Below are 16313 nucleotides of genomic sequence, written 5' to 3'. Positions count from 1 at the left end.
ACTTAGTTGCATAATAATATATACTTGTACATGCATCTGTGCAGTCACTTGATTTTTCTTGTCAACATGGTATTTCTTATTATTCTTGTTCTGATTAATCAGTTATGGCTTTCTAGTATGGGGAAATTTGAATACTATGCAGGGGTTCTCAAGTTTGTGTACTCCAGAATTGTTTCTTGTCTCACAGCTACAAATTAGAACAGCTAGATCTAGATTAACATTATTTCTTAAACAGTTTCTGGGTAAAGAATGTAAATCACAGGGTCAATTTTACTTGAAGCTATTTTAGTGCCACATGCAGTTTCTGACTTTTTTTACACAAACACCAGTATTTTTAGGAGTTTCGATGAATTTTCCCTTTGTTTCAGATTTTTTTTTCATTCACCCCACAATCTCCATCTTGTCATAATTTTTCATCTACTTTGCTAACACTCTTGATATGCAGTTGGAATTGGAACAAGCTATATTTCTAGCATTTTAACCCTTTCGTTCTCTTTCGACTCCCTAAAAACAATTTATCAGCTACAGTTTACGCGTGGATCAGCAATAATGCACCGGGTCTTATGCTTGTGCCCGCACAGGTAAGACATGCCCATGGCCCTGGCCCTGGCCCATGACAGGCACAAAAATGTCACCCATACCCGTTGCTAGTGGGCATGCCCACATCACCAGCATCGTAACACTTTGCACGACAACTTAGCAACAACGGAACAACTGTAGTTTCCATTCCAATCAAGCAAAATTTGGAAAATCCCCGAGATTAATCGAGAATAGTCACATAGTCAATTTTTAAAAAGATAAACTGACATAGAAGTATAATTATATCGTGCACAACAAATATGGGAAGTGTTCCTGGGGCTAAATGGCCGTGCTAATTTAGGGCTCACTGGTCACCCTTGCCCATTTACCCAGGCATAAGATGACATCCACAAACACATGGTAAATGGGTAATTGGACCAGACTTCCATCCAACTCGTCTGCCCGAATGTCTGGAATAGTCTGCTGAAGTTGTCATGGCAGTTCACCGAAATGTCGTTCACTCCTTGGACTGATTGGTGCGGCGATTGTCCTCAGAAATACTGAGAACCTTATTGCCTGGTTGCCAAATGACACCTCGTTGTGGAAAAACTTAAATCACCTGATCGACACAGTCATCCCGATCATAAAGGTCAGGATCAGCGTTGTCACGTGTGGCGATGCCTTCCTCGTTTGGTGGTTCCCTTCTTTAAAAGGAACATGTAGGCCAAGTTTATATATTACGCTGAGACGTGGCAGTTGGTTGTCTTTGGGTACCAACCGCACAACTGTTGTCTTGGATGGAACACAATTGCCCTTTGGAACCATCACATCATGTGGATCAATACATTCTCGCGTTTAAGGCCAGTTTTAGGCAATGCTCTCGTGATTAGTTGGTGATCTCCTTCAAAGATTGGGCTTGTACCCAACCATAATGGTACAAAGTGGTTATGTAGACTTCTTAGGGCAAGTAACTTCTAGGATGCCCTGATGATTGATTGGTTCAATGATCGATGTCATACTTCTGTTATGATATTTGGTCAGTTGTGCAAGGTAGAACACTCAGTCAAGATATTTATAAATATTACATGGACTAGAACAAGACATTCCAATACGCATGACTTACACGAATTATGTTGTAGATGGATGCAATTTTTTCCCCATGTTCTCTCGAACACTCATGTTCTTCCACAAGTTGTGTCATACATTTCTAACATTATATCTTTCTATATGCTCTTCAACACCACCCTACTTCCCTAACAATAATTTATCAACCACAATTCATGTGTGTATCACCAATAACAATATTATCGTACAAATGATGTGGGAAACCCTCGGGTATAATGTTAACTCTGACCATGTCTAAAATGGCCCCATGAAGTTGTCATGACATCTTTGTCACTGTCACCCTGTTATTCATCCTCCTACTCGTGCTGTCGTTGTGTGTGCCCAACCAATCACCAACAATTTTGTCAGATGATAATTGGTGCCTTCGCCATGGTCTTTTGAAGCACGTGGCGGTAAAACTAATTTCCTTTATGAGTGTCCAAGTCGACTTGGAAACAGTTAATCCTCAGTCAACTGTTGGTAGCCCTTGGATCAAAGTTTTCCTTTTCTTCCAATTGCACGGATCGGACGTTCGACCGAACATTGTGAGTGTTCAGTCGCCTTAGGAATAGTAAAACCCTTTCGAAAAACGACGTTTGGATTCATACCGTGCGCCGTGGTTTGACCAGCTGAGTTCACACCGCCGGTCGTTGCCATTCTAAGGTCGTAAGCCACTGACGTGGACAGCTGAAATGTCAACTCCAAGACACTCTCAACTCGAACCAGAATTCAAAGCTTTGCATTTTTCAGTCACCCCTTTCATTATCAATCTGACGTGAATGCTGGATCTGGTCACCAATTTGTCAAGAAATTAACACTAATCCGTTGTTGCGTGTAAAGACCAAGCATCGATCCAGACTTTGCACTTTTTAACAGCATGTCAGCATTAGCAACAGAAGTACTGAACAAGGTACCATTGGTACATTGCCAGAGCACGTACGTACTGCAGAATATTTCGGCCTGATCGATCATGGATTGGCCCGCTCTCACCTGCTACACTGTGGTCCTGATCATTCTCTTCCTGCCATTGCGGGCGTCCGACGACCGGCTTGTCCCTGGTGAGCGGCTCTTCCCTGGCACCACCATCATCTCCGATGACGGTGCCTTCGCCTTGGGCTTCTTCAACCCCTCCAACTCCACTCCGGCCAGCCTGTACTTGGGCATATGGTACAACGGCATACCGGAGCTCACTGTTGTGTGGGTCGCCAACAGGGAGACGTCCGTCACCAACAGCACTTCGTCTGCGCCGACACTCTCCCTCACCAACACCTCCAACCTCGTTCTCTCTGATGGTAGCAGCGGCCGTGTCGTTTGGATGACTGATGTGGCCGATGCCTCAAGCTCCATTGCAGCAGCAGCAGTGCTTGAGAACACCGGCAACCTCATCGTCCGGTCACCGAATGGCACCATGCTGTGGCAGAGCTTCGACCACCTCACCGACACGTTCCTTCCTGAAATGAAGATACGGATCAGCTATGCCACGCGCGGCACCGGCATCCGCCTGGTGTCCTGGAAGGGGCCCGACGACCCATCATCGGGGCGCTTCTCCTACGGAGGCGACCCGGACACGCTCCTCCAGTTATTCCTCTGGGATGGGGCCCGCCCGCTGGCCCGTAGAGGGCCATGGACAGGGTACCTGGTGAAAGGCAAGCACCAATACCAGCAGGTTAACGGCAGCTTGTCCGTCATCATCTACATGGCCATCGTCGACAACGAGGAGGAGATCTACACCACTTACACAGTCTCTGCTGGCGCGCCACACACGAGGTATGTGGTGACCTACTCTGGAGATTACCAGCTCCAGAGCTGGAGTACCAATTCCTCATCATGGGTTATCCTCGCCAAGTGGCCATCCCTTGAGTGCAACCGGTATGGCTTCTGTGGTCCGTATGGCTACTGTGACCAGACAGCAACGCCCATGCCGACATGCAAGTGCCTTGATGGCTTCGAGCCAGCAAGCACTGATGAGTGGGCAGCTGGTAGGTTCTCGGCAGGGTGCCGGCGAAAGGAGGCATTGCACGGATGCGGTGACGGCTTCTTGGCCTTGATGGAGATGAAAGCGCCAGACAAGTTCATGTTTGCTGGAGGGAACATGAGCACAATGGAGGAGTGTGCGGCGCACTGCACCCGCAATTGCTCCTGTGTGGCGCACGCATTCGCCAACCTGGACAGTGGCAGGTCTGGAGGAAACGTGACAAGGTGCTTGGTGTGGGCGGGGGAGTTGATTGACACTGGGAAGTTCGGCGAAGGACTTGGCAGCACCACATTATATCTCCGGCTTGCAGGCTTAGATGCAGCATCTGGTGCCAAATTTTCTCCCTATTTCTTGTTATTTTGTCTATACCAACACACTTTCATGATTAGATCATTCACTTGCCTTTTTATGGTATTTGTGCATTGCACAGGTAAGAAGACAAAGAGCACTGCAGCTATCATTGTACTGGCAGTTTTAGGAACGGCTGTTGTGGCAGTCCTATGCATTTTTGTGGCATGGCTAAAATTCAAAGGTACGTATACAGTTTTTCCTCATGTGAAAGTTCATTCGGCCCTGAACTATAAGTTTGTATACTATTGTATTGTAATATCGGACAAAAATCTTATAAATCACTGAACAATACCAAATAATCCATTAGGTGGTTTCGAGTGTGACTTAGCCAGTGTGTCAATCGTATAACCACAATGGGCAATCTAGAACAATAGCTCGTCATGGTAATATGAACTCAAGGATACTTGTGTTCAAAACTTCAAATGTTTGCTTGGGGAGAGGATGGCATAAACTAGAGAGGAGGTGTCTAGGGAGAAAATGTTGTTCTTGTAGCACGTCAACCTCAATTTAGACATTAGGCGGGCATCATTTTGTCAGGTATACCATCTTCCACGCTGACATAAGCGCCTATCAAGTTATTTGATTTGGTTTCTAGTCCACAAGAGAATGTTCTACTGGTGAAATATAACATTTCCTTTTTATGTCAATCATACACTCACGAGACGAGAAATAATTATAACATTCTGCAAGCAGGCAAGAACACAAAGTGGAGAAAACACAAGACGCGTACATTTGATGGTATAAGTACCTCTTATGAACCAGGGGAAGGAAACTCTCCACATGATCATGAATTTCCATTTGTAAGTTTCGAGGAAATTTCTCTAGCAACAAACAATTTCTCTGAGACATGTATGATTGGACAGGGAGGATTTGGAAAGGTCTACAAGGTAACTTGATCATTTGGTACATTCCGATAGTTCATTCTAAAATCAAAAGTTGTTCATATTTAAAAACAGGGTCTAATTTCCCATTAAACTTTTTAGGTATTATTAGGTGGGCAAGAAGTTGCTGTCAAGAGGCTAAGTAGTGATTCTCAACAAGGAACAAAGGAATTCAAGAATGAAGTAATTTTAATTGCCAAATTACAACACAGAAACTTGGTTCGACTTCTCGGATGTTGTGGGGAGGGAGATGAAAAGTTGCTGATCTATGAGTATCTTCCTAACAAAAGCTTAGATGCTACCCTTTTTGGTACATATTTTAGTAACAACCCACAATTTCACGAAACAATCCAAAGCAAATCAATTCACGTTTATTTGATGTACAGATGATTCAAGAAGAATGATGTTGGATTGGACATCACGGTTTAATATAATCAAAGGGGTTGCAAAGGGACTTCTGTATCTCCACCAAGATTCAAGACTAACTATAATTCATAGGGATCTCAAAGCCGGAAATGTTTTGCTAGATGCAGAGATGAAACCGAAGATAGCAGACTTCGGTATGGCGAGGATCTTTGGCAATAACCAACAAGATGCAAGCACCCAACGTGTTGTGGGAACATAGTGAGTAACCTTTTCAGCTTATATAGACCATGTAAACTTGCAATCAAGTTCTAATAATGTGAATGCAATGGTCACACAGTGGATACATGGCCCCAGAATATGCAATGGAAGGTGTCTTCTCCACCAAGTCCGATGTCTACAGCTTTGGTGTGCTAGTACTTGAGGTTGTGACTGGTATAAAAAGAAGCTCCAATAGTCACATCATGGGCTTCCCGAGCCTCATTGTGTATGTAAGTGCCCACAAGAGTTCTATGAAGTTCCAAAATTTAGAAATAGATCAAGTTTTTGAAGATTCTTTTTGATACTTTTTCTTGTTTCAGTCATGGAATATGTGGAGGGAAGGAAAGACAGAGGATTTGGTGGACACATATATCATGGATACTTGTTCACTGGATGAAGTTTTGATTTGCATCCATGTAGCACTCATGTGTGTCCAGGACAATCCAGATGACAGGCCACTCATGTCGTCCGTTGTGTTCGTCCTAGAGAACGGAAGCAGCACACTTCCACCCCCTACTTGCCCTGCCTACTTTACACGACGAAGTGCAGAAATGGAGCAAATTAGAGATGATATCCTGAACTCCAGAACCAGTTTTACTCTCACTGAGATTGAGGGTAGATGAAATAACTATTATTTTATTTAGACATGTCGCAGCGCCTTTCCCAGTGAAATATCTTCCAAATTTTTATTGTATTTCATTTTGTTGCCCTGCTCATATGGGAAGAAAAAAAAACTTAGATAATATCATGAACTTTCAAACTGACAACATAACAGCAAAATGACTCAATGGATTAATTAGGTAGGGAGTTGCTTTCCTTCTTATTAGAAATGTACATTTGTGTTTACCTTGAAGAGTGAAACCCACGTACTTGTTCATTCGGCCCACTAGTGACAGGTCTGCTCGTCAAATCCTGGAAGTCGGATGTGGTTTCTAATCTTATATCCATCTTTTCCGCACGACGGCACCATGGCTGTGCTAGGACAGTTCACAAAGGAGCAAGATTGCAATCAAAACTGATTAATGTCGGCATTTTCAGGCTGCAACGCGCCACGATGCGCATCAGCACAAGGGGTTGTGATGTTAGTCCCTTCACTGATGTTATTGTACAATATTGATCTGCATATCTTTTATGGTCGATTTCTGTACTACTAAATTTCTTTTCTACAATACATATTACAAACTTCCTTGATTTAGATGGAATTACCACGCGAGTGACAATTCTATTTTATCCCCGCTAATTTGTATGTAGCATGATGCACTGGTGCTTGAATTCAGATTTATTTTATCATAAATTTTGTGTGTGTACTGATGAAGCGAAAAATATTTTATACTTTCTACGACAGAGTTAGTTAAGCTAAATCAACGAACAACTATGGACGAAATAGCACCAATCCTAGTTCAACAAATGAGCACTCGCCAAAAATGAGCACTCCCTTGAACCTCCGCCGGTCTGATGGTCCATGTGTCTTCTTAAAGTACAGTACATTATTGTTTCATCAGGAGGTGACATTCCCTCGACCCTAATACGTCTTTGGTGATTTTGTTAACATTCACTTTTCATGACTGTAATCTTCCGTAAGCGCTGTGCGCGTGGGGAGGGGGTTGTGGTTCAGCGTGTGCCTCTATATTGTGCCGGGTGTTTCAAAAATATACATAAGCATGCTAGAACAACGGGGTTTGACAAAGTTAGAGCGTGACATTTAGTGTATGACAAGCATTTTACTGACGTGGATCTGCAGCTTCTGGGCTGATTTGACGAAGTAAGCATTAGGCAGAAAGGAGCCCACATTTCCGTCCTAGTCAGCAGTGGGACATATCGAATATGCAGAAGTGAACTAGCCACCCAGCCAGATAGATGGAAGAGGAATGAACGCGGAGGAGGGAGAAGGATTTCTCTGGGATTTGGGGATTTCACCCGCGCAGGACGTTTTTATTTACCTGAAGAGCATTATGATTAGCTGCCTGTTCCCCTAGAGAAAGATTAGCTGTCTATTTGTTTTTGTAATGTTTCACGACTGATCTCAGCATGATAACATCTGCGAGTATTTTTCAAAATATAGTATAGGCTGACACGTTGCCTATATAAAATATTAAAATATCACAAAGATCACTTTGTACTCCCTCCGTTTTTATTTACTCCGCATATTAGCTCTGGTCAAAGTTAAACTTTATAAACTTTGACAAAGTTTATAGACAAAAATATTAACATACACAATAACAAATCAACACCATTAGATTAATTATCTAATGTACTTTCACATCATATAGATTTGTTATGGTAAATATTTATATATTTTTTTATAAACTTGGTCAAACTTTAGGAAGTTTGACTTCAGTCAACTTTAATATGCGGAGTAAATAAAAACGGAGGGAGTATATATATACTGTTGCTGCTCCATTTGCATAAGAAGAGTCCCGAATGATGGTGACTGTTGAAGTGTTGATAGACAAACGATGCTAGGCGCCGGTCGCACCTTAGCCGCCAGATCGGCCCATCCCGAGCCGTTGGATCCTTATCCAATCAGGTCGTCGTCTTTCTCTCGCGAGCGCGTAACGAGTGTCGTCTACCTCTCGCGAACCCCGTCTTGCCGGCCGCACGCGTTCCCCCTCGTCGCCGCCCCTCCCTCGCCTACCCTCCTCGTCCCTGGTCGCCGTCCTCGCCGGCCATCTTTCCCGGCCGCCCTGGTCGCCGGTCCCAGTCCTCGGCGGCCGTCCTCGTCACTGGTTTCGCCCCATGCAACAGCCCACCCCTGCGGTTGTAGCTTCCATGGCCACCGTTGCAGCTCCGGTGGCGACGACCGAAGCTCACCGGTGTGCTTGCCGCACGCTCATATCCAGTTTGCAACAAAAAAAATCGAGCGTCAGGGGAGATGCCCGGTGCTGCAACCGACGATGGAAAAAGCTACAATCGCTGACAAAAAAAGCTTTAACCGGCTATGAAAAAAAGTTTCAACTCGTACGACGGAAAACTATGTACGACTAAAGAAAAGCTACAACCGGCGATGAAAAAATCTTCATCCGGCGATGAAAAAAGCTTCAACCGTGGAGCCGTAAGCCATGGACGACAAACAAAAAGCTACAACCGGCGGTTACAAAAGCTATAACCGGCAATGAAAAAATCCTCAAACTAATTGTCTTAGCTGTGAATCCCGCGATGAAGATGACGTCGTTTTGCTGCAACCATAGTTGGTTTTGCTACAAACGGCGTTGGAATTTGCTGCAACCATTTTCACAGCTACTTGTTGCTGCTCCGCCGAGCTCCCACGCCTACCCATGGCCATCATCGCCGCGGTGCCGTTCCTGGAGGAAAAAGGTTCAACGGTTGCAGCTCCGTGTGGTGGGTTGCAGCTCAGACGTGGTCGGGTCCGAGCAGATCTGGCCGAGGGCAGACGGATCGGCTGATTCCCAATGGCGGTGGCGCCCTGTGAGGCCTCTGGCCGGCGAATGCTGACGATGGCAGCGGGAAGAGAAAGAGACGAGCGACGGGAAAAAGAGAAACAGGAGGGAGAAGACGCAACGTGTCGCTAGGTGAGTCGCTTGGTACGTTCACGCATAGACGCGACCGGCCAAAGCTTCGGCCGGTGCCCTGTCGTGAAACGTTTCCCATAGACAAAAGCTGTCCGTGTAACCTAATGTTCCAGTCACTAATCTGACCAGTCAGCAGTGACGGTGGCATCCCAACTCCCGACGTGGACAGCTGAGATGTCAACTCTCAACTACTCTCAGCTACCAGAAGTACAAGAACTTTGCGTTATTCAATCATCTCCTTCCGCAGTCCAACACTCGTGGATGCTGCTTAGTCAAATTAGGCATCGCTTGCTTGTAGACCAAGGACTAGTACAACTATGTACTTATCCCCACTTAGCCTAGCAAGAGTTAGCTGGGTCTTAATTAGCACTAAGATTTTAGCCTGACCGATCATGGATTGGCCGGCTCTCACCACCTGCACCGTTGTCATGATCCTTCTCTTCCTGCAGTTGAGTGCTTCCGAGGACCGGCTTGTCCCCAGCGAGCCGCTCTCCCTGGAAGCCACCATCGTCTCCAATGATGGTGGATTTGCCTTTGGCTTCTTCAACCCCTCCAATTTAACAACGTCCAGTCTGTACCTAGGCATATGGTACAACGGCATCCGTGAGCTTACGGTCGTGTGGGTCGCCAACCGAGAAACCCCGGCCACCGACACCTCTTCCTCTCCACCAATGGTCTCCCTCACCAATACCTCTAATCTGGTTCTCTCCAATGGTAATGGTGGCCGTCGTGTCCTTTGGACGACCAACGTGGCCACTGGCTTGGGATCTTCTACATCGATGGCAGTGCTTCTGAACACTGGCAATCTCGTCATTCAGTCGTCAAATGGCACTATGCAGTGGCAGAGCTTCCACGGCACAGACACATTCCTCCCTGGCGTGAAGCAACAGATAAAGAATAGCACACGCGGCACCACCGGCTGTCTGGTGTCCCCTCGGAGGGGCACGCTTCTCCTATGGCAGCGACCCGAACAGATCCCTCCAAGTATTCCTATGGGACGGGGATCACTTGGTGGCTCGCAGCGCCCCCTGGACAGGATACCTAGTGATGAGCCTACACCAACTACAACTTGGGGCTGTCACGAATGCCAGTGGCCTTCGTCGACAATGACGATGAAACATATGTCACTTATAGTCTCTCTGAAGGCGCCCCACGCACCAGGTTTGTGCTAACATACTATATATGGTCAGTATGAGGCTATGAGCTCCAAAGCTGGAGCAGCAGGACATCAACATGGGTTATCCTTTATAAGTTTCCGTCTGCTGAGTGCGACCGCTACAGTTACTGCGGCCCGTATGGCTACTGTGACGAGACGGCTGCGGCACCCATCGTGCCAACATGCAAATGCCTTGATGGCTTTGAGCCGACTAGCACAGAGGAGTGGACCAGTGGAAAATTCTCGGCAGGGTGCCGACGGAAGGAGGCACTGCGAGGGTGTGGTGACGGTTTCGTGGCCTTGCCGGGGATGAAGTCGCCTGACAGGTTTCTGTTTATAGGTGGGGGCAGGATTAAGTTCGAGGAGTGCGCGGAGGAGTGCAGCCGCAATTGCTCCTGTGTGGCATACGCGTTTGCCAACCTGAGCAGCAGCAGGTCTGGAGGGGATGTGACGAGGTGCTTGGTGTGGAACGAGGAGTTAGTTGACACAGGAAAGGTGGGGGAGCTCGGCGGTGAGACTCTCTATCTCCGGCGTGCAAGCATGGATGCAACAACTGGTACCAGTTCTTAATTTCTCCCTCTTATTCCTATTGGTTTTTTCATTTCTCTCTTTCTATGACTTGTTTAGTTTTCAATAACAAGCTTCCAGCTCTATCATTCACTGTGACCATTGCTTTGTTGCTAGCAATAGTCATTTCTCGGTCCATACTAATAGCCTTCGGATGAAGATCTTCTTGTCCCTTTCGTACTTCATATGATGTTAAAATTCAATGGCTGTTAGTGATGACTTAGAACAATTTATTTCTTAGTCAACCAAGAAATAGTTAAATCATATTTTCTTGTATATGTATTTATTGCACAGGTAAAAGAATAAAGAGCAATGCAGTGAGGATTGTGCTGCCAATTTTAGGCTCTAGTGTTCTGGTACTCGTATGCATCTCCCTTGCATGGTTAAAATTCAGAGGTATGTTTAGTATACTCCTTTTAGTAAAATGTTATATTTGCCCAGATTATGAGAGAGTACATTTTCCCGGCCGAACTTGGACTACGTCATCTACTACCACAATATATCCTTAGATTATAAAATCTTCAAAATCTGTCGAATATATAAAACGAGATCAAATAAATTTTAGATAGTTTAGAGCATGGTTCAGCTACTGTTTGGAGTGATCTAATGATAAAATGTAATCTAGTAGTAGATAATATGGATTCCACATGTTAGATAAATCACATTGTTGTCTTGCCGCTTTCCATATTCAGGCTGGGGGTTTCAACCACCTTTTCTAATAAAGGGTGATATTGCTTGTTAAAGAGGTTAAAAACAAGAGAAACATCTTGTCACACAGCTGCTGTCACTATGGCTGTGTCTGGTTTTTGTTCGGGGGGGGGGGGGGGGGGGGGGGGGGGACTATGTAGACGCGCCTCCTGGATTATTTCCTCTAATTCCATGAGTTTGCAAATTAGGGAAAACTATGCATACCTCAATAGTTATATGAAGTAAAATATAACTATATTATTTCTTATTATTGTGTTGTGCTAATTAGAGGGGAAGTGACTTTTAACATTATGGGAACAGGAAAGAACAAAAATTGGAGAAATCCAAATAAGATAAGATCGGATGGTATGGGTATCTCTGACGAATGTGAAGAAGAAAACCCTCACTATGATCAAGCATTTCCATTCGTAAAACTAGAAGAAATTGCCCTCACAACCCAAGATTTCTCTGAAACCTGCATGATTGGAAAGGGAGGTTTTGGTAAAGTATACAAGGTAACTCTATGCTCTTTCCTAATATTCATTCTAGTCATGAGAGCTAATTTTTTCATATAGCAAATTTAAATCTAAGATTCCATTACATTTCTTTAGGGAATGTTAGGTGGTCAAGAAGTTGCAATCAAGAGACTAAGTAGAGATTCTCGACAAGGAACAAAAGAATTTAGGAATGAAGTGATTCTAATTGCCAAATTGCAACATAGAAACTTGGTTCGACTTCTTGGATGTTGCAGCGAGGGAGATGAAAAACTCCTGATATACGAGTATCTACCTAATAAGAGTTTAGATTCTACCCTTTTTGGTACATATTCTAATAACAAACCATCATTTCTAATTCAACTCAAAACATTTTTATTACAGTTGTTTCTTCTGTTAGATGAGTCAAGAAAACTGATGTTGGACTGGGCGACAAGATTCCGTATAATCAAAGGGATTGCAAGGAGACTTCTATATCTTCACGAAGACTCAAGGTTCACCATAATTCATAGAGATCTGAAAGCTGGAAATGTTTTGCTCGGTGCAAATTTGAAACCCAAGATAGCTGATTTTGGTATGGCGAGGATCTTTGGCGATAATGAAGAAAATGCAAATACCCAACGCATTGTTGGAACATAGTGAGTACCCACTAAAAAACTCATATTAATTTTTCAATAAATTCAATCTTACACTTGAAATGATCAAAATAGTGGCTACATGGCTCCTGAGTATGCAATGGAAGGAGTCTTCTCTACCAAGTCCGACGTGTACAGTTTTGGCGTGTTACTACTGGAGGTTGTAACTGGTATAAGGAGAAACTCCATTAGTCAAACCATGGGATTCCCTAGCCTCACAGTTTACGTGAGTACACACGACTTCCTTTAACTTTCATTTCCAGAAGTGCATCAAATATCTGAAGCATCTTTTGACATAGACATTTTAAATTGATATGATCGATGTTCTTGGTTATTTCAGTCATGGAATATGTGGAAGGAAGACAAGACTGAGGAGTTGCCTGACTCATCCATCATAGATACTTCACCCGATGAAGTTTTACTTTGCGTCCATGTAGCGCTATTGTGTGTCCAAGAGAACCCTGACGATAGGCCGCTCATGTCATCTGTGGTGTTTGTCCTAGAGAACGGAAGCACCACACTTACAGCCCCCAATCGCCCTGCCTGCTTTGTGCGACGAAGTGCTGAAATGGATCAAATCAGAAATGATATTCAAACTTCCGTGAACAGTTTTACTCTTACTGAGATAGAGGGCAGATGAAATAAATCCTATTTTTAGACTCATCGAACTGCTCTCGAAGGAAAATCTATGAATTTAACACTACTGTAAAATGTATGGCTCAACAAAATAGTGATGACATTCTGTAAAAAAGAAAAGAAAATAGTGATTTTTCATGTGTTGCCTAGTAGTCGTTATCTTTTAATATGTTTTATCTTTCGTTTTTTGTCTGCATGACAGTCTCATTTACCGAAAAAGGCTTTCACCCCGCTTTATATATAAAGCAGTGATCAATAGCACCCGGTACAAATGCACACTCCCACAACACACGCGCGCGCACACACACCCAAGGCATGATACATAGGCGATGAGCACAGCAACACAATTCCTAGCACTACAAGAGCAGCCGGGGGCTTCCACAGTGCACACGCCACCGCGAAGAAGTGAAACCGCATATGACGAACCGTGGGCTCCAAGGCGGCGCTTTCAGGAAGGATACGACACCGGAGCGCCGCCACCACCCGATCCGAGGATAAGAGTTTCCCCTGGAGCAACACGACGGGTAATGAGAGCCGCGATGACGCCTTCAAAAAGGTCCGTCCGAAGATAGAGCAGATTTTCATCCCGGCCAACAGTCACCACCACCGAGCGCCACACCCAGGCTAGCACGCCGCCCACATGGCCGTCGCAACTGGGCAGCACCGAGGCAGGGGCTCTGCCCATGAGCGTCGTGCCACTACCACCAGGGCCGCCGCCCCGGTATCCAAGACCTTGACACCAAGTCACCCAAGCCCCGCCACTACCCCAACTGAAGAGACCTTGATAGTCTCATTTACAAAAAATATATATTAAGATACTGCTTAAATGAGGAGGGACTTTGAAGAAAAACACTTCAATGAAGGTGACCTTTACATTGGATACAAGTGATTAGGTGGTTAGATGAGGAAGATAAATACTTCCTGTGTCCAATATAAGCGTTGCTGATTCGATACAACTTTAGTACTAAGTCAGCGACACTGTTTTTAGGACGGAGGGAGTACCAAACTACGCATAGTGACATTTACAGCGGAAGCACACATTGCCGTTTACTCGTAAATTGTATCTAGGTCTGACTACTCCATGTATAGCTTAATGTTTCAGTCACTAGCCAGCCTAGTCAACAGTTACTGTGGCATCCCAACTCTGACACGGACAGCCACAATGTCAACTCCGATACACTCTCAAGTTGTCTCAAGACTCAACTATACTCTGAAGCAATTTTCCATTATTCCAAAAACGAGTAGGCCTCATTCGTCAAAGCATTTTTGGAATGTAAACCACCGAGGCTTGATGCAAGTGCTCCCAATTTAAAAAGGTAAAAGGACAAAGAGCAATGCAACGAGGATAATGTTGCCAATTTTAGGAGGCACTTTTCTGATACTCATATGCATATTCCTTGGAACTCAAAGGTATGTTTCATCAATCGTAGTAGTTGCAACTTCCCATTCTCAATCAATTGCCAATTATTGCCATGGTGACAGACGTGCAACATTTATAGGGTTCAAATGGAACTTTTTCTTTCTTATCTCCCCCACAGCCACAATCTCCTACCTCTCCGTCCTCCCTTCACCTCGCTGCTAAATCCCGACACTAGTTGATGAAGGAAACGGTGGAGGGATCTCTACTCTGGTAGCCTTCGGCAGCGAGATGCTATCTATAAGCAATGACTTGAGGTAGAGGGTATGGCTGCGCAGCGGTGGCGGTGGCGTTTTTGACTGAGCCGAGAATATTCAGTGGTGAGGTACCAGTGGCCGCAATCCCATCTACAGGTAACCGAGCAGCAACGACAACCATCTGCATCCCAATGAGGCGGTCCTCCGCTTGGGCGCAGGATGGTGTCATTGTCCTATGCTGCTAGGCAGTTGTCGCAACTGGCTGGAGTCTTCGACCTTCAGATTCAACTGCAATGACAAGTATGATTTGCCGACCAATTCTGCCACCACAGATGGGGCAGTAGAGCATGAGGATAGTGTGGGACTGTCCGAGTGTCCCCAGTTGGAATTTTGGTGGTGCCGATGACCTTCCTTCGTTGCCATCTTTTGTCGCATGTGCAACGACGACCTTCGTCGTTTCGGAGCTTTGGTGGCAACTGGAACTTGTTGCAGTTTGATTGCCTTCTTATGCGGGCATGGTCTTCACTTGTGTGGCACCTCATGTTAGGACCATGCTACACATGTAGCTGCTGGTACCGCAGAAAGAGGTGGCGATAACACATGATGACTTCGGTTTTGGTGATGCTTCTCGAGTAACCGATCTAGAGCTCCTGGGTGAAAACCCAAGGTCTGACGCTGATTGGTTAAACATGGCAATGGCGTTGTTTTTTCGTCATTTCCTTGTTGAAGGCAACGGTTGGATTTGCTCGAACCTTATCTTCAAGGTGAAAACCCATGATTTGACCTTTGGTGGTTGGATCCGGCGAAAATAACGCTTGATAGTTATTCCTTTCCTAGAGGCATTGCTACTTGAGAACCTTTCTCGTTGTCTTTATGATTTCAGAAGAGGGTTGGTAAGGAGGGTCATTGTTCTAATTCGTCGATCGTTGTTTTGACCGCTTCAGAGTTTTTCCCCTGCTCTTTTTCCTCTGCGTCGACAGAGCTTCGGTCTTTTATGTCTTTGCTCTTTTCCGGCGTGATTTTGTGTGTTTACGTTAGTGTTGATTGTGTGCATCTTAATTATGAAGAGGTTGGGTGTGTGTGCTCATTGTATTTGTATCCCCTTGATACTTCATTTTGTGTCATTAAAATCCACCATAGAACATAAAATGGAGGGGAAATTACTAACAATGTGGGAGCAGGCAAGAACATAAAATGGAGGAAGCACAAAAATGTTAGATTGGATGACATGTGTATGTTGGATAAAAACCATCCCCCGGTCAAGAATTCATATTTGTTATATTAGAAGAAATTGCCTTTCAGCCTTTGTAACCCGCAATTTCTCCGAAACATGCATGATTGGGTAGGCTCGGAATCATCCAATGTAAACATATTTAGTTTCTTCTAAATAGGGCAAAATAATTTGTTTATGTAATAAACTCAAATATTAGTACCATTATGTTCTTATATGAAATACTAGGTGGTCAAGAAGTTGTCGAGAAGAGACTAAGTGCAGAATCTCAACAAGGCACAATAGAATGAAGTAATTGTACTTGCCAAA

General features: G+C 44.7%; 1 protein-coding gene and 1 pseudogene across 1 annotated transcript; both read left to right on the top strand.

The window, feature by feature from the left end:
• Positions 1–2504: 2504 nt before the first annotated feature.
• Positions 2505–6645, top strand: LOC125510353 (putative G-type lectin S-receptor-like serine/threonine-protein kinase At1g61610). The gene is made up of 7 exons (XM_048675505.1): positions 2505–3926; positions 4029–4130; positions 4643–4836; positions 4933–5140; positions 5217–5454; positions 5534–5684; positions 5775–6645. Exons 1-7 carry the CDS (start codon positions 2594–2596, stop codon positions 6075–6077), a joined length of 2529 nt encoding a protein of 842 aa, XP_048531462.1. The 5' UTR covers positions 2505–2593; the 3' UTR covers positions 6078–6645.
• A 2709-nt stretch (positions 6646–9354) lies between these two features.
• LOC125510354 lies at positions 9355–13291 on the top strand (annotated as a pseudogene).
• The last annotated feature ends 3022 nt before the right edge of the window (positions 13292–16313 follow it).

This window comes from Triticum urartu, chromosome 5, assembly GCF_003073215.2.
Source record: "Triticum urartu cultivar G1812 chromosome 5, Tu2.1, whole genome shotgun sequence".
Taxonomy (NCBI): Eukaryota; Viridiplantae; Streptophyta; class Magnoliopsida; order Poales; family Poaceae; genus Triticum; species Triticum urartu.
Note: the sequence above shows the minus strand (reverse complement) of the source record. Positions and strands in the feature narration are given on the sequence as shown.

Coding starts and splice junctions, on each gene's coding strand:
- LOC125510353 (XM_048675505.1), top strand. CDS start 2,594: ATGGATTGGCCCGCTCTCACCTGCTACACTGTGGTCCTGATCATTCTC. Junction 4,837..4,932: donor GATTTGGAAAGGTCTACAAG/GTAACTTGATCA, acceptor TAAACTTTTTAG/GTATTATTAGGTGGGCAAGA. Junction 5,685..5,774: donor TCCCGAGCCTCATTGTGTAT/GTAAGTGCCCAC, acceptor TTCTTGTTTCAG/TCATGGAATATGTGGAGGGA.